Source organism: Lithobates pipiens, unplaced genomic scaffold, assembly GCF_037356315.1.
Source record: "Lithobates pipiens isolate NorthernLeopardFrog02 unplaced genomic scaffold, aLitPip1_a1.2 Scaffold_18, whole genome shotgun sequence".
NCBI lineage: Eukaryota > Metazoa > Chordata > Amphibia > Anura > Ranidae > Lithobates > Lithobates pipiens.
The window spans coordinates 79,533,029-79,559,543 of NW_027507758.1; the positions used below are offsets into that span (position 1 = coordinate 79,533,029).

A 26,515-nucleotide genomic window follows, 5' to 3' on the forward strand; every position below is an offset into this window, starting at 1 on the left:
AGTCTTGCCACAAAGAGTTAATCCAGCTCTGAGCGATCCTCTTTTATTGTTCAGTGAGATAAATCTTGACAAACAGAGAAAAACTTTGTCAAATCCTCCCCTTGCTGTGAGTGACAGGTGATTTACATATCTCATGCACTAGCCTAAGAGACATGCATTATTTTTTAATTCCCACCCCCACTCCTTTCTTCTGCTGCTCTGCCGGGATTGGCTGTTCCACACCTCAGCATGATTTGGCATGCTGAAGTCATGTGGGGACTCTGGGTTTTGACTGGATGTTAGTGATCATAGCAGAAGTTCAGTGTAAAAAATACACAGGAGAAAATGCATATTGACAAGGGGATTGTAGAGGTGGGCGGGGAGTCTACTGACATCATGACTCCACCCACCGAGCTCTGGAAAACAGACCCACCCACAAAATCTGCAGTTTTTCGGGTCTCATAGCAGACAGAGGGAAGACATTTGACAGATAAATATACATACAGGAGGCATGTATATCCTTATAGGTAACCAATAGTGCAGTAGTTTAGAAAAGATGAGAGTGGCTTTACATCCACTTTAAGGAATTTTGGGGATTTTTTTTCACTATCATCATTGAAATTAACTTTTGTTTTCTACTCACTATTTGGACTATCTGAATACAAGGTAGTCATACCATTTAAGTCTCTTCATTTTCATATATGATGGTCTTAATACTGCACATTGCACTTTATTATGTTTATATGCTAATGTCACTATATATATATATATATCATACCTCCTAAATGTTTGAGATGGGAATGAGGGACACCCACCTATCAGCAAAAGTATCCAGGCATAGGACACACCCCTTGCCACACCCCCTTAAAGGAGAATTTTACAAAAAAAACAAGATTGGTTAAACCCACAAGTTTTTTTCACAAGAAACACAAGTGCTTCTTTTTACCACTACTATTCCTTTATAATGACTTTTGGAAATTACAAACGCAGCAATTTAGAAATCACATGAAAGGTTTAGCACTGAAAAACATTTTTTGATAGATAAAACATGCATTTTATTATGAACTCTAAAGATCAGACCAAAATGAGGGACAAATGAGGAGGAAAGAGGGACAGAGGGACATTGTGTCAAATCAGTGACAGTCCCTCGAAATCAGGGACAGTTGGGAGCTATGTATATATGTATGCTGATGTTTGGTTATACATAGCGCTGCACTTTATTTTTACTTTGGACCTCAAAAAAGGACAGATGTGTATGAAATGGGGGGGGGGGATTTGGGTCCAAAACAGAAATGTATACTTCAATTGAGACAACTTGGGAGCTCCGTCAGCATATGCCAGCCTGCAGCCCCCTAACATTAGGCTCAGTTCACAAAGCTAACACCTCCTTAGGATAAGGACACTTATTTTCCAAAAAGTGACAGCTATTTTCAATTGAATCCAATGAGGTTTGAAAATAACAGTCACATGGTGAGAATAAAGATTCTTCTGGTTGTATTAAAGCTTTGTGAATTGAGTCTATTGTCTACACATTACAATCCAGCAGCAGCACATGGAGCGACGGTATTGTACACAGCCCCTCCTTCCAGCCCTGCCAGCTCTTCTCCTCCCCTGAAATCTAGGCTGCAATGAGTCACTTAGTCCTCTACTTCCAGGATTCCAGCACTCCAGAAGTGTCCTGCCAGTGGCGGGGAGATGCAGGGCATAGCCAGGAGCCTGCCACTGCTCTTTTACAAACTTAAGGGCACTCTGGAAAGCTGCATAACATCCATATGAAGAGTCCCCCCATAGGACCAGGCTGGGGGTGGCTCCGCACTTCAAACTGGGGACACCATTGGGGGTCTTCTGTCCTTTGATTTCTAAAGCTGGGGTCACGCTTGGATTTTCTGCTCTTTTTGGGGGCACAATGGCATTTACTTTCGCTGCCTTCTGCTACATGCTATCTCTGGTGCTCTGCGCTGCTCTCATCTTCTTTGCAATCTGGCATGTGAGTAATATGGAATGGGGATGCTTGTTTGGGGAGTGACAACCTGTGCTCCTCTGGCTACTGAGGAACTACAAGGTAGGGAAGGCCCCTGGGTCTTCTAGTTTCTCAGCAGCTGGAAGAGAAAAGGATTTACATATGTTCTTGGCATTACAGATAGTATTAAGCTATGAAAAAAATGGAATGTATGCTTGAAAATCTTTTTTCGGGAGGGGGGTTTTGGTACCTTTTTTGTTTCTAGCTGTTTAAAGTCTGGAAATCTGTGCATGGTTGTTGTTAGAATTATATATGTATTATATATAGCTTGCTTTGCCTTTATCTAATATTCCCTTGTTATAAGAAAATCACAGAAGGTACCACTGCTGATCAGCTTCTAAAATACTAATTGTTTGGCTGGTAAGCTAACCCATTGTCATTTACTGACCTGGGACAGGTATGCAGGTTCTGACTCCACTTGCTTGTTCTGGGTCAGCCAAGTAACTAGGTCACAAATGACTGTCTTTATATTATTTTTTGGTCTGACAGCTACAGAAGGCAGCTTGTTGCTGCTGGAGCTGTAAGTCATCCTGGGAGTTGTAGTTCTTCACATTTCAGAGCAATGTTAAATGTAGATCTCAGATATACCTGAGGACTCGACTCATGAAAGACCACTTTCGGTTGACTTGACTTGGAAAAGAGGGGTCAGTGAAAAATCGAAAGGAGACTTGCGGTAGGCAGGGTCTTCCAACACTCTTCAATGGAGCACGTGTGTCAATGTGAGCATTCAGATATTGATGTCTTTTGACAAGTCAAAAATCATTGGAGTCAGAAAATGCAGCACAAATTCACAAAAACAAAACACCCCCAGTGTGAACAAGTGCACGGCGCTAATGGCTGCTAATCCTTGGAGTACTGCAAGTCATTTTTAATGAGACACCATAGATTGACTATACTTTGTAACTGCTACATCCCAGCATGTACAAGCAGCGATTATATGTTATTTAAAACACTCTCACCCAGATTTTGTAAAGAATAAAAAATATTATTTTATTACACGTTATAAAAGTAATTAAAACATACCCACATGCCCCCAAATCTATACAGGCCTTTCCCCTTTTCTTCATATTTATAAATGCACTATTCAATTATATTGGACCCTTCATATAGTGTGAACAGGTCCCTTAGGAATATTGACTCTGTTCAGAAATGTTTATGTATCATTCTTCTGTAACTCACAGCTTTGTCCTAAAGCATCTAGTTCTAATGTGAGGCTGAAGTGTTAACAAAGCTTCTCCATGAGCCCCTGTTGGGGCAGAACCCGCTCATCAGCCTGGGGGGGGGGGGGGCAACCACTCCTGAGTCTCATCAGTTTCATCTCCTCCAAATAATTTCCTCCTGTGAAGGCTCCCATTTATCCATGTCATGATATAGCAGTAGTTAATCACTTTCAACTAAATTTGTTCAGCAACTGGACTGAAATGTGTCAAGGCAGATGTTGATTGCCCAAGAACTTGTGGGAGGGGTGATTGTTTGGGAAACTATCCTGTTCTAAATACACAATCTATGCTGATTGGATTAAGGTGACTGAGTGACCCATGTAGGTATGAATGCTGCAGTAGGTTCTTGACAATTGTGCCATTGCTGACCTCTCCTGAAAATGTTAGTTGCCTGGCTGCTATTCTGAACCATTAGCATAAGGTAGAAATGTTATTTTTTTTTTCAAAAAGTGTGAACAAGCAGCCTTATATTGCAGAAGAAACATACTATGTTTTGTCTGCAATTAAAGTGAATCTAAGCTGAGGTCTTTGTAGATGAAACGCGTCGGATTTGGTCAGTCCTTTCCATGGCACTGTGCCTTTTTTTTTAATTTGTTTATGCTTTTGTGATCACAGAGGAAATGTTTTACTTGATGCAGTACATCTTGGAATCTATTTTTGATAAACCCATAACCATACGGTTTTTCACTATGTGGGGGCTTTTTGTTGTCTTTTATGGATGCTGTTAACCATAAACCTACCAAGCGGAGGAGGTTCTTACCATCTTGGACTTTACCATCCTGATCCATATTCCCACATGCCAGGTTGAGGTTATCTGTGGCTCAGCTGAGGGGGAGGAATTGCACCTCTTGCTATACAGAGCTTTGACAATCACATGCCTTATTGATGTTACCTTCTGGTAAGCGTATTTAATCTTCTCCCCTGGGTGGTGGATGCATACACAGCGGTGACTCCTTTAGTCCTACACTCCTGGATTCCTTCCCACCATCACATATGAATGGATTAACTGTTTAATCACCAAGAGGACTATACAACTATTTTTGATTCACCATTTGCACAGAGCACTTTATTTAGAGACACTATCAATTAAATGATGGTGTTAGTTTTTTATATGCTAATCCCAATTTATTTTGTATACCACAGCATGTTGATATGTTAAAGCGGAGTTCCACACAAAAATGGAACTTCCGCTTTTCAGAATCCTCCCCCTCCCCCTCCGGTGTCACATTTGGCACATTACAGGTATCTTGCTCCCACTTCCGTGCACAGATACCCCTGCGGGTATCTAAGCCACTCCCTCCGCTGTCTTCTGGGAGGCACTCAGGTCCTCTGAGACAGCAGGGACCAGTGAGAATGCGCAGCGCGAGTCACGCATGCGCAGTAGGGAACCAGGAAGTGAAGGCAGGACTTCACTTCCTGATTCCCTTGCCGAAGATGGCAGTGACAGCACCCGAGAGCCGAGGGACAGGCGCCCTGGACAGGTAAGTGTCCATATTTTAAAAGTCACTCCGCTTTAATACTCAACATTTGATTTCTAGCGCTGTACTATTTTCACTCTAACTGATCACATGTACGGCAGCATAACTGAAGATCAAACCAGGGTTAAGATGACGGCTTATTTGGCTATAAAGGATTATGAGGGTTTATTTCCGCTTTAACAACAGCATGGTTTCTAATTTGAGCCCTGTAACTGTAAATTTCATATTTCACTTTTTTTTGCTTTGTCAGTTGAGTCTAAAGTATTAAAGCCAGGGACAGCCAGGAAACTAGCATTCTCAAAAAGGTAGTAAGCCATTGCAACCACCAAGACCACAGATTTCCTTTCAGGCTTGGATCACACATATGCAATGTGAGAACACGTGCGATTCCAGTAAGGGTTCCCGCATTGCATATCACCCACCAACGGTTCACACTGCCCTATGAAAACCTCTATGGGTGTCAATATAAAGTAAATGACACCCCCAGATCGTTTCACATATCACAGTGCGAACTGTCAAATGGTGCAGGAATCGGATCGCATAGGTGTGAACAACTGTGTGATCTGATTCCAGTGCGGACCATAAAAAAAGGGCCCTGCACCATTTTGGTGCAAATGCAATGCAAATTCAGCCATACGATATGTATGGCTGAATTCGGATCGCACGGACATTGCATGTGATCTGCACAGCAGTGCAGTGCAAATCACATGCGATGTCCAACATCTCATATGTGTGAACGGATCCTAAAAGCCTTTGACAAAAACGTATTCCCAACTTGGTTTCAGGACACTGATAACACATGCAATGAACTGAGACAATTGTTAATGACATACAGTATATTCTTTAAAGTGGACCTGTCAGTATTGTTACAAATCTGCATGGATTAATTCCTGACATGTCACAATAGTGTCATTTTTCAAAAACCCTCACCCTTTATCATTAAAAAAACATCCTTGCATTTAAGCCAGTCACTTTGTTCAGACTGAGATGATGCCATTAGGCCCCTTTCACACGGGCGGATAGAATTGTGCTTTTAGCTGTGGACAGATGAAGTTATCTACCGCAGAAAAATGCACACAATGCTTTCTTATGGCCCCATTCACACACTGCGTTTAGTGACAGCTTTGTTACATGTGGTTTTGTGCAGATAGAAAAAATAAAGTTGACTGCGTCCAGGAACGACTTAGCGCAGCTGTCTGCACATAACTGCCGGTAATCGCAGTGTACTATTTCTCCTGCAGATAGCAGCGGCAACAAGGAAAGAAAAACAACAGGAAGCACATCAGAAATGGCAAGAATGTTCCAAACGCAGCTAAATGCAATGTACAACTGCAAGTGAACACTGTGCCAGGATTCTCTGAATTTCAAAATAACAAAACATGCTTTTAACAGCGGCAGAACAGCCTCCGTGTGAAAGAGGCCTTAGTCTACTGCAGGCAGGAGGAAGCATTTCCTCGGTTTGCTGTCCCTCAATGATCAGACTGGAACATTGTAACTTCGTAGCAAGTCACAAGGTGAGACATTGTAGCAGGGGGCTAGTCTGTGTCAGACGTTTGCGAACACAGCCTATAACTGCACAGTCACCAGATTTACATGATTCTGTCATCTCCGAGTTGGACTCTCAGTCCAGGATGTACATGTCTAACCTGGATGATGCCTGAACAAAGATGGCTTTGTCCTTCTGGAGAGAAAAACAGATGAAGGCATTGGCAGGGGGGTACTGGGATCTCCATGAGGGGTAATAAACACCTGGAATTGTCACAATCATATGTTACTTAGCATAGAAAAAGGTTTAAGATGCTTTAGGAAATACAAAAGGAAATAGATAAACAGGTGTGTGTGTGTGTGTGTGTGTGTGTGTATATATCTATATATACATACACACACACACACACACTCTGATATTTCCATTGACTTCCCACGTCTGTTATGCATTTTTATTTCCGTTCACAATTTTTCTGAGATGATACAACAGCATACATTCATCTCCTCTGAGCAGAAGCTGATTTGTCTCTATATAGATCTCCCTATGAATCTCTCCGCTGTATCACAAGCACAGGGGAAGGCAGCAGCCTTTGGATCAGATCGCTCTCGCTATGATGCCGCTGTGATAACAGAATGGCAATCCGCTTAGGAAGTTATGCTGGGCTGAAATCCTCTTCATTGGCAAACACAACACACTCTACCATTTATATTTTGGGAAAAATCACAGCTTGCACAAATTCTTGTGTGATGTCAAATCCAAGTGGGCAGGAAAGAAATAAAAAATGAAAATGATAGGTTCTGATGCGATAATCTATATATACACGTCACCATCTGTTCTGATTTCCAACAGACTATCAAATGTGTGTGTGTATATATATATATATATATATATATATATATATATATACATACATACACATATATATATACATACACATATATATATACATATATATATATATATATATATATATATATATATATATATACATACATACATACATACATACATACATACATACATACATATATAAATAATATATATTTATTATTAAACACACAAACAAATAATATGTCAAATTAATTCATGAAGTATCAACAAATTGGAAAACACACAAACCAAACAAACCTTGCACCTCTCAGACTAAAATAGCTTAGCATTTAATAAACAAAACATAATAGGAGCATGGATACATTGTACACATCTAAGTGATCACCCCTAATATCAATTATCAGACTATGGCAACTTCCTCTGTGCAGCATCAAATTATCCTTTACGTGCTAATTTCTTCTCTTCTACTCCTCACCCCTCTACCTCTTTGCTCCCATCTATCTCCTCTAACTTCACTCCTCTCCACTAAGTACACCATCATATAGTTGATTACTAGGTTCTATCCAGCATGACCATATTTTATCAAACCTTTTGGGTGTACCTCTATGCTTATATGTTCATTTTTCTCTTTTAAGTATATAGTTAAGTTTCTCAACCCATTGTTTATGGGTTGGAGGATCAACACATTTTTGTAAAATAACTTTATGTGCTAAATATAAGGATCTTATCCACATAGTATGCATCTCTACTGCAAGTACTGCAAGTGCAAGTTTGGGCGCCCCTGTTATCTCAGTGGAGCATAATAAATTTAGGGTTATAAATATTTTTTCCCAGTAACGATGAAGCTTTGGACATCCTCCTCATCTAGATCCTCTAATTCTCCTTGCCACCAGGCAGAACTATTTTTATGTTTTTCAGTATTCTCTGTTATTTGTAAATTGGAATAAAGGTCTCCTATTAATCCTCGCTTCGTGCAGGTAACCAAAATTGGTTTTGATAGTATTTTAGAGTGTTTATACTGTAATTGGATTTTTGAGCTTTGGATTTGTAATGCGTGGTGTATTTGAAGATATTGGTAGAAGTTATTGTTCGTAAACTGGTAGCGGTCTTTTAATATGTTAATATGTTTCCAATCTGAAAATTACCGAAAATCTATTGAGGCAGTGTACTACTGGATTTTAAAAAGTATAGCCATACCTGCAAAAGGAGCCATTCTGAAGTGATCTTGAGCGGGCACCGACGATGGGCACTGATATGCGGCACTGATGGGCACTGATATGCAGCACTGATGGGCATTGATAGGTGGCACTGAAGGGCACTCATGGGTGGCACTGGTGGGCGCTAATAGGTGACACTGATGGGCACTGAAAGGCTGCAAACATGGGCACTTATGGGTGGCACTGATAGGCGGCACTGCAGGGCACTGATAGACAGCACTGCTGGGCATTGATACGTGGCACTGATGGGCACTGATATACGGCACTGACATGAGGCACTGATAGGCATCCCTGGTGGTACGGGCAGTGGTAGGCATTGTGCGTGGGCACTGATGGGCAGCTGCCTGGGCATTGATTGGCAGCTGCCTGGGCACAGATTTTTCATTTCCCTGGGGGTCATACCTGGTGTTCCAGTGTGGATGGCCATCCTGGTGGTCCTGGGCAGCATGATGGTGGTCCTGGGTGGGATCCGAGGGGGGGCTGCACTGATAAACAATCAGCACAGATCCCCCCTGTAAGGAGCGCAGCCAATCGGCTCTCCTCTACTCGTGTCTGTCAGACGCGAGTGAGGAAAAGCCGATCACCAGCTCTTCCTGTTTTACATCGTGATCAGCCGTGATTGGACGCGGCTGATCACATGGTAAAGAGTCTCCGTCAGAGACTCTTTACTTAGATCGGAGTTGCAGTGTGTCAGACTGACACACTGCAACAATAGCCGCAATGCGTGCCCCCGGGGGCACGCATCGGCTTAATATCCTGAGGACGTCATATGACGCCCAGTCAGGATATTGAAACTACTTTGCTGCCGTCATTCTGCTATATGGCGAACGGCAAGTTGTTAAAACCCATTAGTTTATATTTTGCTATCTATGTCCCATTGAGAAGATTTCCCTTTACTTCCTGTCCATGTTGAAAGATTTCCCTACTATTCTTGTTCTGTTGACATCCGATAACACTTTGGATTTCCCATCACATTATGTCTCACTAACAATGGTCACCATTACAACTGGCAGGTAACACAGCTTTCCCGAGATGCAGGGTATAAGTACCAGTTGGTTTTGTCCATGATGGTGGGGATGGTCCAGAAACAAGATGGATCCATCTTGGATCCAGTCTGAGGTTGTGGCAGGCAGTAGGCAAGAGAGTAGTCAGGTCCAGGTAGGGCTCATGGTGGGTGGAAGGCAAGAAAGTAGTCAGGTTCAGGCATGAGTCATGGCAGGTGGCAGGCAAGAAAGTAGTCAGGTCCAGGTAGGGGTCGTGGCAGGTGGCAGGCAAGAAAGTAGGTAGGTTCAGGCATGAGTCATGGCAGGTGGCAGGCAAGAGAGTAGCTAGGTCTAGGTAGGGGTCATGGCAGGTGGCAGGCAAGAAAGTAGTAAGGTCCAGGTAGGGGTCATGGCAGGTGGCAGGCAAGAAAGTAGGTAGGTTCAGGCATGAGTCATGGCAGGTGGCAGGCAAGAAAGTAGGTAGGTTCAGGCATGAGTCATGGCAGATGGCAGGCAAGAAAGTAGGTAGGTTCAGGCATGAGTCGTGGCAGGCAAGAGAGTAGTAAGGTCCAGGTAGGGGTCATGGCAGGTGGCAGACAAGAAAGTAGTCAGGTTCAGGCAAGAGTCATGGCAGATGGCAGGCAAGAGAGTACTTAGTTCCAGGTAGGGGTCATGGCAGGTGGCAGGCAAGAAAGTAGTCAGGTTCAGGCATGAGTCATGGCAGGTGGCAGACACAAGAGAAGTCAGGCCTAGACAGGGGTCATGATGGGCAAAAGAGTAGTCAGGTCAGATTGGGTGAACAACAAACAGGCAAATGGCAGGTAAAAATGATAGCTCTTTAGCTCTCAGGTAGCTGGTATTTAGACACAGCACCAGCTGATTCAAAGGCTGGAATTTAAAGATGAATTCCAGATTTGGTATAGATTTACATAGCTATGATGTTTCAACTTGATATCGCTACTCCAGTCATCTTCATTTGCTGAGCCTGATACATTCTGAATACAGGTCAACTGCTTAGCACAGGCACCATTCACCTCGCCTCTCCACTTCAGAGAATGCTTTGCATCCATCCAGATAATGCAAGATGTCTGAATGGTGCCCAGGCTGAGCAGCTGGCATCCTGTGTTCAGAATGCATCAGGCCAGCCACTTAGCTTGGGACCTGGAAGCAAGTGGTGTCTATTTCATTGATTTTCAGCTTCCAATAGGATTGGCCAGGCTGCTCCAAGCTGGACCAATGTAACCATGTAAAAATATATACTATGTCTGGAATTCATCTTTAAAGCGGGAGTCCGCCGGGACTCCGCGTTTTTTTTTTTTTTTAAAGTCAGCAGCTACAAATACTGCAGCTGCTGACTTTTAAAATGGTGACACTTACCTGTCCAGCGCGCCCGCGATGTCGGCACCCGAAGCCGATCTCTAGATCGACACTCGGGTGCTGCCGCCGCCATCTTGGGTATGGGAATCAGGAAATGGAGCCTTTCGGCTTCATTTCCCGGTTCCCTACTGCGCCTGCGCGTGCCGCGCGGCGCAATCCGGACGGTCCCCGCTGCCTCTGGGAACTGTGTGTTTCCCAGCAGGCAGCGGGGCACTTGCGCAAAGGGGCGGGCAGTTGCGGAAAGGTGCGTAATCTACGCCCCTTTCCGCAGACAGCTATCCCGGAAGTGGGTGCAGTTACCTGGATTATCCAGGTAACTGCACCCCCCTCCCCCCTGAAAGGTGCCAATTGTGGCGCCGGAGGGGGGGGGATTCCGATGAGCGGAGGTCCATTTTAGGGTGGACCTCCGCTTTAAATACCCTTCTGGTTGGAGGACCTGCCTAACATCCTTACTGGGAACTCTAGAAGTCAACGGGTAGTGGAGGTCCTAGGAATCCTGGAAATGCTTGTAAGGATCCTGTGAGTACTGTAGTAAAAGGGTAAAAGGACCAGCGGGCACACAGACAAGAATAAAAAAATGAACCTTACAAAATCTTTTTGATAAATAAAAATTCTTCTCTACCCCATCCAAAACTACAAACAAGGTTTTAATTATAGCCAGGATACAAGAAAAGGGAACCTGAAATGGATAAAAAAGGAGAGCCAAAATCTGCTCAGTAACAAAAGGCCTTAGTAACAGCTAAACAAACTTTATGTACCTTTAACAAGGGTGCCACTTCATTATGTTTGTGGCCCTGTCAATAGTACTGGGGGAGGGATTCCCCCACCAAGACTGACTGCGATGATGGGGGAATCAAGCGATTTTCCTTTTTTCAACCTGTGGCTGCAGGAAAGAAAATTGCATAATCTATGGCTTGTTTTAGCCAGTTTAGCATTATTTCCAGCATGTTTCCTCCAAGTACAGTGTACAGGCATAGGTTAAAAAAAAAAAAATAGAACATTTTCTTTGTATATGTATGTACGCTGTACTCTGGTTTAAGACAACACCGCTGTATACACGAGTACAGGAGCACAAAGCCATTCATGCCAATGACAAACTGTGCACTGCATCTTGATTGCCCAAGCGGAGAAAAGATGGCTGCAAATACACTAAAGGGCTCAGTCGGTCTGTGTGCGAGAGCCCCTCAAGGTGAAGTACAGCCAAAGCTTGATTGGCTGTACTTCTCCTGTGGATCACAGGAGTGCCGTTCAATCTGCACTCCTGTGACCCAATTTCAACAGACAGTGGGCTGAAGCGCGCTGTCGGCTGATGTCACAGGGCCCGTCCAGGCTCTGACAAGATTGCGACAATGAAGATTGAGATTTGCCCACATGCCTAGACCAGCACCCGGCTCAGCCTCTAAGCGAGCCGCTCAGAGCCTAAGCTGGTCACTCCCGCCCCCCCACTGCCCAGCATGGGGGGGGGGGGGGGGCAGAGCAGAGAGCTGTTGACTGACAGTCATTCCAGCTCTCTGCTCAGGGGAGCCCTGAGAACTGAGTGATTAGCAGTGTTTGATCGTTCAGTTTTAGAGCTGGCAGGGGACAGATGCAGCATCAGAGCGATACTGCATCCACCTAAATAAGTATGATTCTGCAATAAAAAAAAGCCATACTTCTCTTTCTCGCTTAGCCCATACCTCCCAACAGTCCCGGATTGGGCAGGAGTTTCCTGCATCTGTACCTCTATCCTACGGTACAAGGGCTTTGTCCCGCATCACTGCATCAGATGATGATCATATATTAACTACCAGCGCAGCGCATCCAGCACAGCTTGTGATTGGCTAGCAAACCGGCTGGGTGTGCTCTGTGTAGCTGCAGAGAGAGCATGCAGCTGTCAAATTCAACCTGTGATGTCAGAGATTGAGCTGTTTACCCCACCCACCAGGTAGTTCACGAACAAATTAAACAGGATTGGTCCCAGTGCAGAACCCTGGGGGACCACACTTCCCACCCCTGACCATTCCAAGTACTCCCCATTTATCACTCCCCTCTGAACTCACCCTTGTAGCCAGTTTTCAATCCATGTACTCACCCTATAGTCTATGCCAACAGACCTTACTTTGTACAGTAAAAATGTATGGGGAACTGTGTGAAATGCTTTTGCAAAATCCAGATACACAGGCCTTCCTTTATCTAGATGGCAACTCACCTCCTCATAGAATTACTGCTAATGATATCATTTTCACAAGTAAGAGTCTCATGGACACATACAAACGCCAGCACAATTATTTAAAAAAAAAAGATAAAAAAAACGTCCATTACAAATGGTTTTGCATAAACTATGAAAGTGTGCGTTACACAAAGTGTGGAGGAATTCAGGAGTGCATTACACACAGAGTGTAGGGTTAAGGAATGCGTTATGTACAGAGAACAGGATTCAGTAGTGCACTACGTACAGAGTGAAATGTTCAGGAGTCTGATATGCACAGGGTGCAGGGTTCAGGAGAGCACTAGATACAGAGTAGAGGGGTTTAGAAGAGTGCTAGATATAGAGTGTAGGGTTATGAAGTGCGTTATGCACAGGGTGCAAGGTTCAGGATAGTGCTAGGTACACAGTGCAGGGATCTGGAGTGCGTTATGTACAGGAAGGTGGGTTCTGGAGTGCGCCATGCACAGAGTTCAGGGATTTGGAGTGCGTTATGTGCACAGTGCAGGGTTCTGGAGTGCGTTATATACAGGAACGTGGGTTCTGGAGTAAGTTATGCAGGGTTCAGGAGAGGGCTAGTTACAGAGTCCTTTCATCTACTTACATATCACTATTGCACCTCTCCTCAGCTATAACCTCTATATATATATACACACACACACACACACACACCTATATATATATATATATATATATATATATATATATATATATATATATATATATATATATACATACAAACACATACATACCATAGTTGGCAACATTGTAAAAAAAAAATCGGGACACTTTTTTGGCAGTCCCTTTTAGCGGAAGGGAGTTTGATAAGACATGGCCACTCACTGAAATTAGAATAAAAGAGGTTTAACCTTAAACTGCAAAGAAGATTTTTTACTGTGATGCCGCGTACACATGATCAGACGATCCGGCGGACTTGGTCCAGTGGACCAGAGTCTGTCGGACAATCCTCCCGTGTGTGGGCTCCGGCTGAGTTTTTCTTTCCAAAATACCGGCGGACTTAGAAAGAGGTTTTGACTCAAAATTGTCCACCGGACTGCCAAGTCTGTGTGCTAGCCCGCCGGACTTTTGAAATGAACGGACTTGCCCACACGCAGAAAAGTCTGTTGATTTTGAACGTGGCTCCAGGTAGACTGGACTAGCAGAGGAAGTCAATGTCGCCGCCTCCATCGGCGAGATTGACACCTCGCTGGCCCCGTCACCTGGTATGGACTTAAAGGGGAAGCCCTACGCTGAAAAAAACACAGGAAAGGGGGTGGGAGATGTAGCAGGCCGCATGCCCTCAACATGGGGGGGGTGGTTTGGGGAAAGGGGGGCTCTGCGGCCCCCCCACCCCAAAGCACCTTGTCCCCACATTGATGAGGACAAGGGCCTCTTCCCGACAACCCTGGCCATTGGTTGTCGGGGTCTGCGGGAGGTGGCTTATCGGAATCCGGGAGCCCCCAGATACCGGCCCCCCACCCTATGTGAATAAGTATTTGGGTACCATGTACCCCTACCCATTCACCCATTCACCTGGTGAAAAAAAGTGTAAAGAAAAAAAAACACACCGGACTCCCCCGCTATCTTCTGCTCTTTTACTAGCGGAGGAGCCCAGCTTTCTTCTTCATCGTCGCTGCCGCCATCCGAGGGTCTTCTTCTGACTTCGGGGGTCTTGTCCCCCTCTTCGGGGTCTTGTCCTCCTCTTTGGTTCTTCTTGCCGGGCCTCCGCTATCTTATAGCTCTTTTACTAGCGGTGGCCCGGTCTTCTGTCGCCTTCTTCTCTTCTTCCGACTTCGGGGGTCTTATCCCCCTCTTCAGGGATCTTGTCCCCCTCATCGTTTCTTCTTGCCGGGCCTCCGCTTTCTTCTTCCAGCTCTTTTACTAGTGGTGGCCCGGTCTTCTGTCGCCGCAGCTTTCTCTGCTTCTCTTCTTCCTTGAGATGTTGACTCGACACTCTCTCTGGCCGCAATGATAGGGACGCGTTGTGCAGCGACTTATATAGGGACAAGGGGCGGGGTCACCGGGTGATGTCGCATGGTGACCCCGACCCCTTATGATGTCACAGTCGCCGGACTAGTCCGAATGTGTGTACGTGGCATAAGAGCGACAAGGTTGTGGAATTCCCTTTCACAGTAGGTGGTCTTAGCAGGGGGAATTTAAAGTTTTAAAAAACTATTATGCCCTGTACACACGACCAGACTTTCCGTCAGAAAAGGTCAGACGGAATCATTCTGTCGGACATTCCGATTGTGTGTGGGCTTCATCAGACTTTTTCTCTTTCTAAAATTCTAACGGACCTAGAAATAGAAAGTTTCAAATCTTTCCACTGGAACTCCACCAGGACCAGTTCGATCGAGAAAACCGCTCGTCTGGATGGACCAAAAACGACACAAGGGCAGCTATTAGCTACTGGCTATTGAACTTCCTTTTTCTAGTCCTGTCCTATGTCATTGCATTCTAAACGATCGGACTTTGGTGTGATCTTGTGTAGGCAAGTCTGTTGCAGCGGAACTCAGTTGGAACTCCGTTGAAAAGTCCATCAGAGTTCAGTCCGACAAGAAGTCCGCTCGTGTGTACGTGGCATTAGATAAGCACCTGAATGACCACATACAGGGATATACAATGTAATACTGACATATTACTGCACAAATAAGTTGAACTTGATGGACTTGTGTCTTTTTTCAACCTCACTTACTATGTAACTATGTAGCTATTTGCAACTTGAGGCACAGCAATCAAAGCGTATTTTATAGGTATAAAAGAAACCTGGGTTTTGTTTAATCATGACCATTAAGCTGCTCCAACTATTAAGAGTTTGGCCACAGCAACTTTTTCTGTGGCGTTTGTAGCGCACCGCCGGTCACTTCCTGCCTTAAGGCCCCTTTCACACGGGACGGATCAGTAATGATCCGCCCCATGATGATCCGCTTGCTCAGCAGGGATCGCTCAGTTGTCCCCAATGAGCCGGCGGATGACAGGGCAGGGACCGCCCTGTCAGCTCTCCGCTCTCATCTATAGGGGATCGGATGAGCATGGACCGTCTGTCCGTGTTCATCCGATCTGCTCTGCAGACGGATAGAAAAATAGGATTTTCCTCCGTCTGCAGAATCGGACAATAGCGGAGGCGGACGATATCGAGTGTCTGCGGATGTTCATCCGCAGACACCCGCTATCCCATAGGGGTGCATGTATGTCCGTATTTCATCCGCAAACAGATGGATGAAATATGGAAATACGGTCCGCATGTGTGAAAGGGGTCGTAGTGTCCCTCATTCTGAAGTTCAAAAGTCAGGAGGTATACCTTGCTTTTTGGTGTATACAGTAGAAAATTTGATGTGAATATACTATATATCAGACCACCCCAGGCTGCCTCCAATGGTACATTCAAGCATTAATTTTAAACTATAATAGCTATAACGCAAGGGGCGGAGCTTGTAGAGAAGAACATCATAATTTTCCATGTGCCTGAGGCTGCGGAATGTCATGACATTTTGCATACATACCATTTGGTGTCTAAATGCAAGAAAGAAGACAGAGAGTAGCTATTGTCTTTGACCTCAGTTGAGGTAAGAGAGATCACGCAAGGATGTACAATGTGAGTGACAGTGTACACTGATATATTGCTCATTGCTCAGTGATAATACCCAAAGTGCTTCATCCTGTTGCGGCTGTGCTCTCAGACATGTGTTTGAGCATCTGTGCCCTGCGCTGAACGTTGCCTCCAGCCACTCGCAGACAACAGAAACTTGTTCATGCAACTTGAGCTGTATTTAAAGGGAATGCATAGCAAAATTGTGAAAAGTTTATTTATTTCATTATGCTCAGAAGTAAAAAATGTGGCTCGTACAGCGTAAATGAACATTGTGTTTTGCAGCTGTGTGCATGCAGCCTATGTTTCTCTATGGGAATGCAGCTAATGTGACAGACGTATAGGGGTGGGGGGTGCCTTCTCTAGGGGTAGGGAATGACAACTCTAAACCAGGAAGTGATGTAATACACACTTCCAGCTTTGTTCTCTGTGGGAGGATTAGCCCAGGGATTCTACCCAGGGAAATCTGCCATGCCAGTCCCACTGGTGGGACTGTAGAGCCCAATATTTATGTTGTTGGGTGGTTGGCACTTTCTGGTATTTGTGGAAGCCCACCTGAAACACATTAGAAGCCCAGCAATCAGCCTGACAATTATACGTGCAGGCTGCTGCTGCCAATGTATTAAACACATGTAAGTAGGTGCAGCCTGCTTTCTCCACTGCAGGTGGCACTCAACCTCAGTGGCATTGCAGAGGGAGAGAAAGTCAAGAGGAACTTGGTTCCTCTATGGTTTATTGCAGGGATATGCAATTAGCGGACCTCCAGCTGTTGCAAAACTACAAGTCCCATCCAGGGGCGGATCCAGGGGGGGGGCAACGGGTCAATTGCCCCCTCCGAGAATACCGCCAGCTAATGACAGCACGGCCGGTTCCGCGGGTCCAATCGCGGCCGGTTCTGTGGGTCCAATCGCGGCCGGTTCCGCGGGTACCCGCGGCCGGTTCCGCGGGTCCAATCGCGGCCGGTTCCGCGGGTACCCGCGGGCCGGTTCCGCGGGTCCAATCGTGGCCGGTTCCGCGGGTACCCGCGGGCCGGTTCCGCGGGTCCAATCGCGGCCGGTTCCGAGGGTACCCGCGGCCGGTTCCGCGGGTCCAATCGCGGTCGGTTCCGCGGGTACCCGCGCGGCCGGTTCCGCGGGTACCCGCGCTGAGTGGACGGGTGAGGGGGGGGCAGCTGGGCGGCTTAGGAGGGCTGCTGGCCAATCAGGAAGCCAGCAGGCAGGGGAGCAGGGAGATGACATCATCTCTCACTGCCCTGCATCCCTTCAGTTCCACCCTCACTGTGTAGGAAGCTGTGTGCAGCAGAGAGATTGCATCATCTCTCTGCTGCCTATCTTCACTCTGGGACCCAACAAAAGACCACCAGTAGGTGACAATCCGCAGTGTGTGGCAGGCTACCTGGCAAGTGGCAATCCGCAATGTGTGGCAGGCAACGTGGCAAGTGACAATCCGCAATGTGTGGCAGGTGACGTGGCAAGTGACAATCCGCAATGTGTGGCAGACTACGTGGCAAGTGGCAAGTGGCAATCCGCAATGTGTGGCAGGTGACGTGGCAAGTGACAATCCGCAATGTGTGGCAGGCTACGTGGCAAGTGGCAATCCGCAATGTGTGGCAGGCAACGTGGCAAGTGACAATCCGCAATGTGTGGCAGGTGACGTGGCAAGTGGCAATCCGCAATGTGAGGCAGGCAACGGGGCAAGTGACAATCCGCAATGTGTGGCAGGTGACGTGGCAAGTGACAATCCCCAATGTGTGGCAGGTGACGTGGCAAGTGGCAATCCGCAATGTGGGTCAGGCAACGTGGCAAGTGACAATCCGCAATGTGTGGCAGGTGACGTGGCAAGTGGCAATCCGCAATGTGTGGCAGGCTACGTGGCAATCCGCATCTGGTGGCAGGCGACGTGGCAAGTGACAATCCGCAATGTGTGGCAGGTGACGTGGCAAGTCACAATCCGCAATGTGTGGCAGGTGATGTGGCAAGTGGCAATCTGCAATGTGTGGCAGGCTACGTGGCAAGTGACAATCCGCAATGTGTGGCAGGTGACGTGGCAAGTAACAATCCGCATTTGGTGACAAGTGACAATCCACATTTGGTGGCAGGCGACATGGCAAGTGACATCCTCAGGGCTCCCACTGATTCTGCAATATGGTGAGTTGAACCATTTAATTTTATATTACAATGTATTAATAGAAATAATGCGCTTCAATCATCCTGACACCATAACAACCATGGTGCCGTAATGATTGAAGCGCCAATACCAGCCATTTCCCATATAAATTGCCCCCCAAAAAACATATTTTATAGAAGTGCCCCTCCCGAGACTAGACTCTGGATCCGCCCCTGGTCCCATCATGCCTCTGCCTCTGAGTGTCATGCTTGTGGCTATTAGAGTCTTGCTATGCCTCATGGGAATTGTAGTTTTGTAATAGCTGGAGGTCCACTAATTGCAGATCCCTGGTTTATTGGGTCACAGGGCGCAGCATCTGATTGGATTCTGGTGCCCTATGTGCAGGGCTGGCCCAAGACATTGTGCTACCTGGGCCCTAGAATGAAATGCTGCCCCCCCCCCCCCAAAAAAGGAATCCTGCCCACCAAAATGCCCCCACATCCATTATTTTATATCATGACAATTAAAGCTGAAATTAAATGTATCAGGAAGTCAGATTTACATGCAACAGTGGTGGTGGTGGGGGGGTTCCATCCAATGCAGCTTGGTGGTGAGGGGGGTTCAGACAGAAGCGGCTGTGGTTGGGGGGGGGTTCAGTCAGAGGTAGCGGTGATGGGGAGGGGGCGTTTAGTCAGAGGCGGTGGTGGTCGGGGTTCAGACGGAGGCAGTGGTGATGGGGGTTCAGATGGAGGCAGCGGTGATGGGGAGGGGGCGTGGTGGGCATGGGATCAATGGCACTTGTAAGCTTACAGTGTCAATCATGCCTCCAGCAATGCCTTTTCCAACACGGGGTCTCTGCTCACAGCAGAAAGCTCTTCCTCCTTCACGCTGTTGGCCATCATGGCATTTGTCTGTAGCAATGAGGGGGGGAACCGCGGAGAGGATGGGCGGGCAGTCCGCTGTGTGGGTATGGCAGCGAGTGCTCTGCCTAGGGCTGGACTGGGACAAAAATTTGGCCCTGGACTTCATCCAGACAGGCCCACTTTACTCCAAACACCTGGTGTTGGTGCTTCAATCATCACAGCACCAAGGTTGTTATGGTGTCAGGATTATTGAAGAGCATTATTTCTACTATTACATTGTAATATATAATGAAATAGTTCAACTCGCCATAATGCAGAATCAGTGGGAGCCCTGAGCGTGTCACTTGCCACTGTCTCCTGACACCAGATGCAGCGTGTCACTTGTCATCAGATGCAGCATGCCACTTACCACGTCACTTGCCATCAGATGCAACATGTCACTTGCCACGTCACTTGTCAGTGGATGTGTGTCACTTGCCATGACACGTGTCAGCTGATGCGTGTCACTTGCCACGTCACTTGTCAGCAGATGCAGCTTGTCACTTGCTATGTCACTTGTCAGCAGATGCAGTTTGTCACTTGTCAACGGATGTGTGTCACTTGCCATGTCACTTGTCAGCAGATGCAGCGTGTCACTTGCCACATCACTTGTCAGCAGATGCAGCTTGTCACTTGCCACGTTGCCTACCACCAGGTCGAAGGCGGCCCCATCAGGTAGGCTGTATGAGGCTCCATGTTTTCTAACATCAGACCTGATGCCCACTGTCATGTCGTATGGCTGTCATGTCAGGAGCAAGAAGGGACTCTGTGGACAGGGGAGGGGAGAGAGATACACAGCACCTGCTCCACTGCTTATTTCACAGGGACCAATCGGGCCAGTAGATGCAGAGCACCGGTGTGTGTACTTCTACTTCCTGGTAGCAGTAGAAGCATGATGGGGCGAACGTGATGTCATCAGCCGGAAATAATGCAAGACATGGGAGGCAACACGTCCTCCCCTATCGTACGTTCCACTGTCACCAGGAAGTTGAGGTACACACCGGTGATCTACTAGCCCGATCGCTCCCCGTGAAATAAGCAGCGGAACGGGCTGGCTGGTGGGCGGGAGTTTTCCGCCCCTCTGAAAGTGCCGCCCGGGACCCATGGTCAGGCTGGTCCTGCCTATGTGACTCTGATGGCCTAGGCAGAGTCTATTTATGAGCCTGGCTCCCAGGCTTGGTGCACATTTCATGTGTTGCTAGAGTAGGGACAGGTTACCTGTGACATGGAAATGTATAGATAGGCAACTCCTATCCTCATATTGATTAGTGGTTCCAAATAAATAATAACTACTGCAGGAGGGAACAGACACCAAAGATACACTTCGCATCTTTTCACATAACTGTTCTGCTTTATATTATGACACAATTGAAGGTTTTTATACACATGATTAAGTAGGTATCACATTAATATTACAATTGTATGTTTATGGTAACAAGGGGCATAACATAGGCAGACTAATTCTAATCAGGACTCGAAAGAATGCAAATTTAATGAAAACATTATTAGTGCCGTATGCACAGTGAGGGCAGTGTGCAATACATATAAAATAGAATACAATTATATACAGATCTTACAAATTTCCTTTACACCTGTCTTGCAGGGAATGTGCTTAGCATCATAAAGAGGTTCCAGATGAGTAGGTAAAGGGCAGGGACATGCCATCCTATCTCGAAGCCTCCCCACTGGGGGCCAAACCGCATTCCACTTCTCGAGACTGACACACAGGTGGGACAGCGGGGCCCAGTATATATAGTGTTGGGGGTTCAATATTTTCTGGTGCTTGTGGTAGTCCACCTGAACCACATCAGAAACCCAGCAGTCGACTTGACAAGTGCACATGTACTGGCATCGAAAGATTGACTCCAATGCCCAGGGGTGGGGATAAGAGTAGGCAACTTTTGAATAGAGAAGCATGGTGGATTTTTAGGCTTAAAACGAGAGTCCCCCAGGGGTAAACCTCAGATGAGACCTGGATATACATTAATTATATAATGTTTCATTCTTCCTACCTTTTCTACCAATTCTCATACTCTGTTGTCTCTTTTTGATTTCCCCATGGTCATTCAGACTTTTTTCTATTTTGTTGTGCTAATTAATTATTATTATTTTGGATTATATATGTGTTTTATCTTTATTTTATTAATTACTGTCATGTGGTTTGCTTTGTAAGAACAACTTTTAACCCTCCTTTCTTTCTGGTTTCATTGTTTTAATTTGAGAATCATTAGGTTAATTGGCAATCTCTGTGATCAGTGAAGGAGGGGGGTTGTATACTATATATTCTGTGCTGTTTCTGTACATAATTGTTGTGAACAAGGCCACTATGGCTAAAATGCATTAACATCTGCTGCATATATTCATCTTTTATGGAGTTATAACAAATTTGGACTTATTTAAAGTGGAGTTCCACCCACTTTTACAAGGTGGTCTTAAACTAAAGACCACCCCTCCTTTTTGGATATCTATTTTTTTTTCCTTACCTTTTTAGAAAGAATAAATTTACTTCCGTCCTAGCCCAGCCACGGCGCAGTATGCCACATCCTCTTCTACGGCGAGCCCTCCTCCTTCTCCCCCGCTGCCTTCTGGGACCTGTGTGTGTGTGAGGAGCTGGCCATTCACAAAGCGCCACGTGACTCATGCATGCACAGTAGGAAACACCTGAAGCCTAAAGACTCCACTGCTGGTTTCCCTTAGTTGGAATGGCGATGCCTGCACCCAAGTCAGTGGATGAATCGGCCTTGGGAGGCTCACATTGCGGGCTCCCTGGATAGGTAAGTATCCTTATTAAATGTCAGCAGCTACAGTACGAGCAAACCCCCGAAGACCCCCGGAGCTGTGCAATAAACTATTTTAACGCTTGTGTGTTGTGTTTTTTTTAACTTTTTTTTACAGGTGAATGGGTAGGGGTACATTGTACCCCATACTCATTCACATAGGGTGGGGGGCCGGGATCCGGGGGCCCCCTTATTAAAGGGGGCTCCCGGATTCCGATAAGCCCCCCGCCCGCAGACCCCGACAACCAACGCCCAGGGTTGTCGGGAAGAGCCGCGTGTGGGCAAGTAGCCCATTCAGAAAGTCCGGCAGGAAGTCCGCTGGACTGAGTCCGCCGGATAGTCGGCTACGTGTGTAGGCGGCATTACTCATATTGTGCACTTGCAATTATCACCATTGCAACTACCCCATATGAGGGATCATATTCCCCAAAATTTGCCCAGGAAAGTCTGGGTTACAGTCATTATCGTTATCTGGGAACCTGCAGTCGGTCGACTAGAAAAATATCTCTATGTATTAGGGACCTGCAAGTAGGTAAGCCAGGAAGACCATATTTTATCAAAAACGGATTGTTTGTTGCGTACAACACTCACTATTTTTTTGTTCAACATAATCCATGGCTTTTCCATGCTGTGGCAATGGCAATTTTTGCCGCTAGGAACATGAAATAAATCAGTGTCTGGGTATGTCAAGGTACATTTTTCACTGGTTTGTTCAGTAGGGCAACCCTAGCATCCTTGACGATATTATCCATTGTGACCGAAAATATGAATGAGTAAACCCTCATCCAAAAGTGGCGAATCTTGGCACATGTCCACCATATGTGCAGTGGTGTGCCCGCCTGGCCACAACCTTTGAAGCAGGAAGGTGAATTTCCCTGATACATTTTGGACAGGCACTCTGGCACTAAGTACCATCTAACATGTACTTTATATCCTGCCTCAATCACGGCAACATTAAGGATACTTTTGTGTATTCGTTAACTTCATTTGCGCCAGTCCCCCGCCTCAGGGGCTATGCCCAGGACCCTCTCCCACGCCACTTGGTAAGACAATTTAGTCAGGGGGCTGGTGAACAGTTTGTAGCGCATAGAAACACCCCCCCCCACCCCCAGAGAGCCACGTCTCGCACACACCTGTTTTCAAATATGGTGCATACTGTTAGAACAGACCACCTTTTATGTAATGAATTAAGAAAGTGCAAAATTTGTTTTAAGTGGCAGTTCTCCATGGGGGCATCTCCAAGCTGCCCACAAAGTGTGAAGAGGGTTGTATTCCAGCGTGGTCAAGATAGTCACCTATACAGTATAACATAGGGACCCTTTTTAACAGAGTAACACTTGGGTGAGCTAAAGGATTTAAACATGTTTTCTGTGCTGGGAACACAGTGCCAAAAACATAATAGTAGCGATCTGTCATTGCTGAAAACTAAGCACCATGGAAATTAACCCTCATTATGGAAATGTTACGTGACAGACGCTGTGAATTTTTCATACTTTGTGGTGCTTATCATTGTTAACCAGCAAGTTTCCGAATTATCACAAATAATGTTTACATTTACTGTATCTAGGGGGGCCATTCTTGTGTCATGGGGTAATGAGCTCATGGCAGTGAACCTGCTCCATACATGATGTGGTGCCATTTATTGTGACTAGCACCCTAATGCAGTGTACAGTAGAAATCAACCCACAACACATGGCAACACACCACAATTACAACATGTGTTGTAGTACATAATTGAAAGAAGGGCCATTCATCTGTTCTAGTGTGTTGACAGCCCATTCATAGTGAATAGGCTGCATAAAAGTGGTTGTAAACCCTTACATATATATATATATATATATATATATATATATATATATATATATATATATATATATATATATATATATATATATATATATATATATATATATATATTTTTTTTTTTATTTTTTTTTTATTTTTTTTATTTTTTTTATTTTTTTTTTGGTTGAACTGGATGGACTTGTGTCTTTTTCCAACCTGACTAACTATGTAATATATCTAGTGAAGTGACTGGCCTCCAGTGATACACAGAGATGAAACAAATCCTCCTACATAAGTTGTACATGTTTATCTTCTCTACATCAGTTCAAAGTGCAGAATTTTTAAAGCTTGTCTAAAAGTTCAGAAACGGGGGCAGGGAGCTGAAATTACACTCTGCAGAACTAAGTGAGGAGAGTTCTGTGAGCTGATTGGAGGTAAATGACATCCCTCCCCCCCTCATACAGTACACAGCAACATAGCTGAGACTGTCAATCTGCTGGAACTCCCTCCCCTGTCACTTTTTGTCTTTTGGTGTCAGGAAAACCTGCCAAAAGTAATTCAAGCTGATAGCAGAGGAACAAGGCAGCAGACAGAATGACACGTAGTTCTCTTAATTAACACAAGTACACATTATACAGGAACATTGGTTTGTTCATATTTCATGACTGAGGTTTACAACCACTTTAATCCATTACAATGGAAAGTTGCCAAGTTGCAATGTGAATGGGCCCATAAAGTATAAGAAAAACTCTTAGCCCTTGTACACACGGTCAGACATTCCGACGGAAAATGTCCGATTGGACCGTGTTGTCGGATAATCCGACTGTGTGTGGGCTCCATCGGACTGTTTCCGTCAGAATATCCGACGGACAAAATTTTAGAGCTGGGCTATAAAACTTTCAGAAAACATGATCCGATCGGACTTTATCCGATTGTGTGTAGAGAATTCTGATCGGACAAAGTGCCACGCATGCTCAGATCAAATTCCTAGGCCAAAGCTATTGGCTACTAGCCTGAACGTAGTCCCGTCGTAACGAAATAACGTTGTCACGTTACGTACGATCGGTTTTTCCGACAACTTTGTCCGACCGTGTGTATGCAACACAAGTTTCAGGTCAGGAGTATGGTGCTATAAAACATTCCAATCATACACCCGGGGCCCGAGAGGGGGAGGGGAAAAGGTGAAAGGGAAAGAAAACAGTGAGAGGGGGAAAGAGGGAGCAAGGTAAACGATTTGAGAGTATCGAAAAGAGCTTGAAGTAGGTTAATTTTTGAAAGCATAAATGCAACACATTGTGGACGGTATAGACCACCGGCCTTTTACAAAACTAAACATTCATCTAAAACGCAAAACAAGTCTTTAGCGCAGAATCAAGTATTTTGTTAGAAAACATTGTAAACAAGAACCAGCTAACATGGCGGTATTAACTGAAGACCTATATAGAACACTTAACATTATAGCTGCCTGGGTCCCCCAGGTGCCTGGAGATGGCAGCCGAGGGCACGTCCCCTCCGGGCAGCCAGGCATACCCACCTGGCCCCACCCGCTCGTTTTTCTCTCCACCTTTACATACATGGGCGGAGAACCTCGGAGCAGGAGCTGGGGCCAAAACCGAATTGGTCCACCGATGAAGACTACCCTTCCAAGGGGTGTTTTACCCCCCTATATTTGAACATTCCCAGAGTCAATAGTAAAACTTTGAACATAAACATTACACTGGGAGAAGAAGAAAAAAAAAAAAAAAGAAGGGGGGGGGGGCCAGTTCAGTGAATGTGCTCCAGTCTACTTTGAGCTTTCTACATGGGAGATAATAGAGAAAGACATCTGGTGTCCGTGTTCTTGCTTAGTGCATAAATGTGGAGGTCACCGTTCCTGGCCGCCATCTCTCTGGTGGGACGGCCTGTAGAGGAACGATAATTCTCAATACTGGAGCAAGTCTCAGGACCGGGAACAGTTATAGTAGTAAATTTGTAATAACAATGTGTACCATAATGTTCCAGGCGCAAAATTGATGGTAAAACCAAGCACATCGGTCATGGAAGGGGGGCCCGGCAGCAAAAAAGAACAAGGTCATACGAAGGTACTGATGAAACAGCTTCAGCCATTGTTGGCTTTATGGAAGTGTTGGGCCTGCAGGTCTCGTAATGCCTGTCACAGCCCATCCGAGTACCCGAGTACCTGTCACAGCCCATCTGAGTACCCGAGTACCTGTCACAGCCCATCCGAGTACCTGTCACAGCCCATCAGAGTACCCGAGTACCTGTCACAGCCCATCAGAGTACCCGAGTACCTGTCATAGCCCATCAGAGTACCCGAGTAACTGTCACGGCCCATCAGAGTACCCGAGTAACTGTCACGGTCCATCAGAGTACCCGAGTACCTGTCACGGCCCATCAGAGTACCCGAGTACCTGTCACGGCCCATCAGAGTACCCAAGTAACTGTCACGGCCCATCAGAGTACCCGAGTAACTGTCACGGCCCATCAGAGTACCCGAGTAACTGTCACGGCCCATCAGAGTATGTGAGTAACTGTCACGGCCCATCAGAGTACCCATCACAGCCCATCAGAGTACCCGAG

At 45.9% G+C, this 26,515-nt stretch overlaps 1 protein-coding gene across 2 annotated transcripts in view; it reads left to right on the plus strand.

Moving 5' to 3' along the window:
* Window positions 1–1,549: 1,549 nt before the first annotated feature.
* CNIH3 (cornichon family AMPA receptor auxiliary protein 3) overlaps window positions 1,550–26,515 on the plus strand; it is a 279,433-nt gene continuing 254,467 nt past the window's right edge. Inside the window, exon 1 of one of the 2 annotated variants that reach the window (XM_077485829.1) lies at window positions 1,550–1,966. In XM_077485829.1, coding sequence (XP_077341955.1) covers window positions 1,886–1,966 — 81 coding nt within the window. In that variant the 5' untranslated portion in view covers window positions 1,550–1,885. The remainder of the gene's footprint in view (window positions 1,967–26,515) is intronic. The other variant, XM_077485828.1, reaches the window with a different exon arrangement.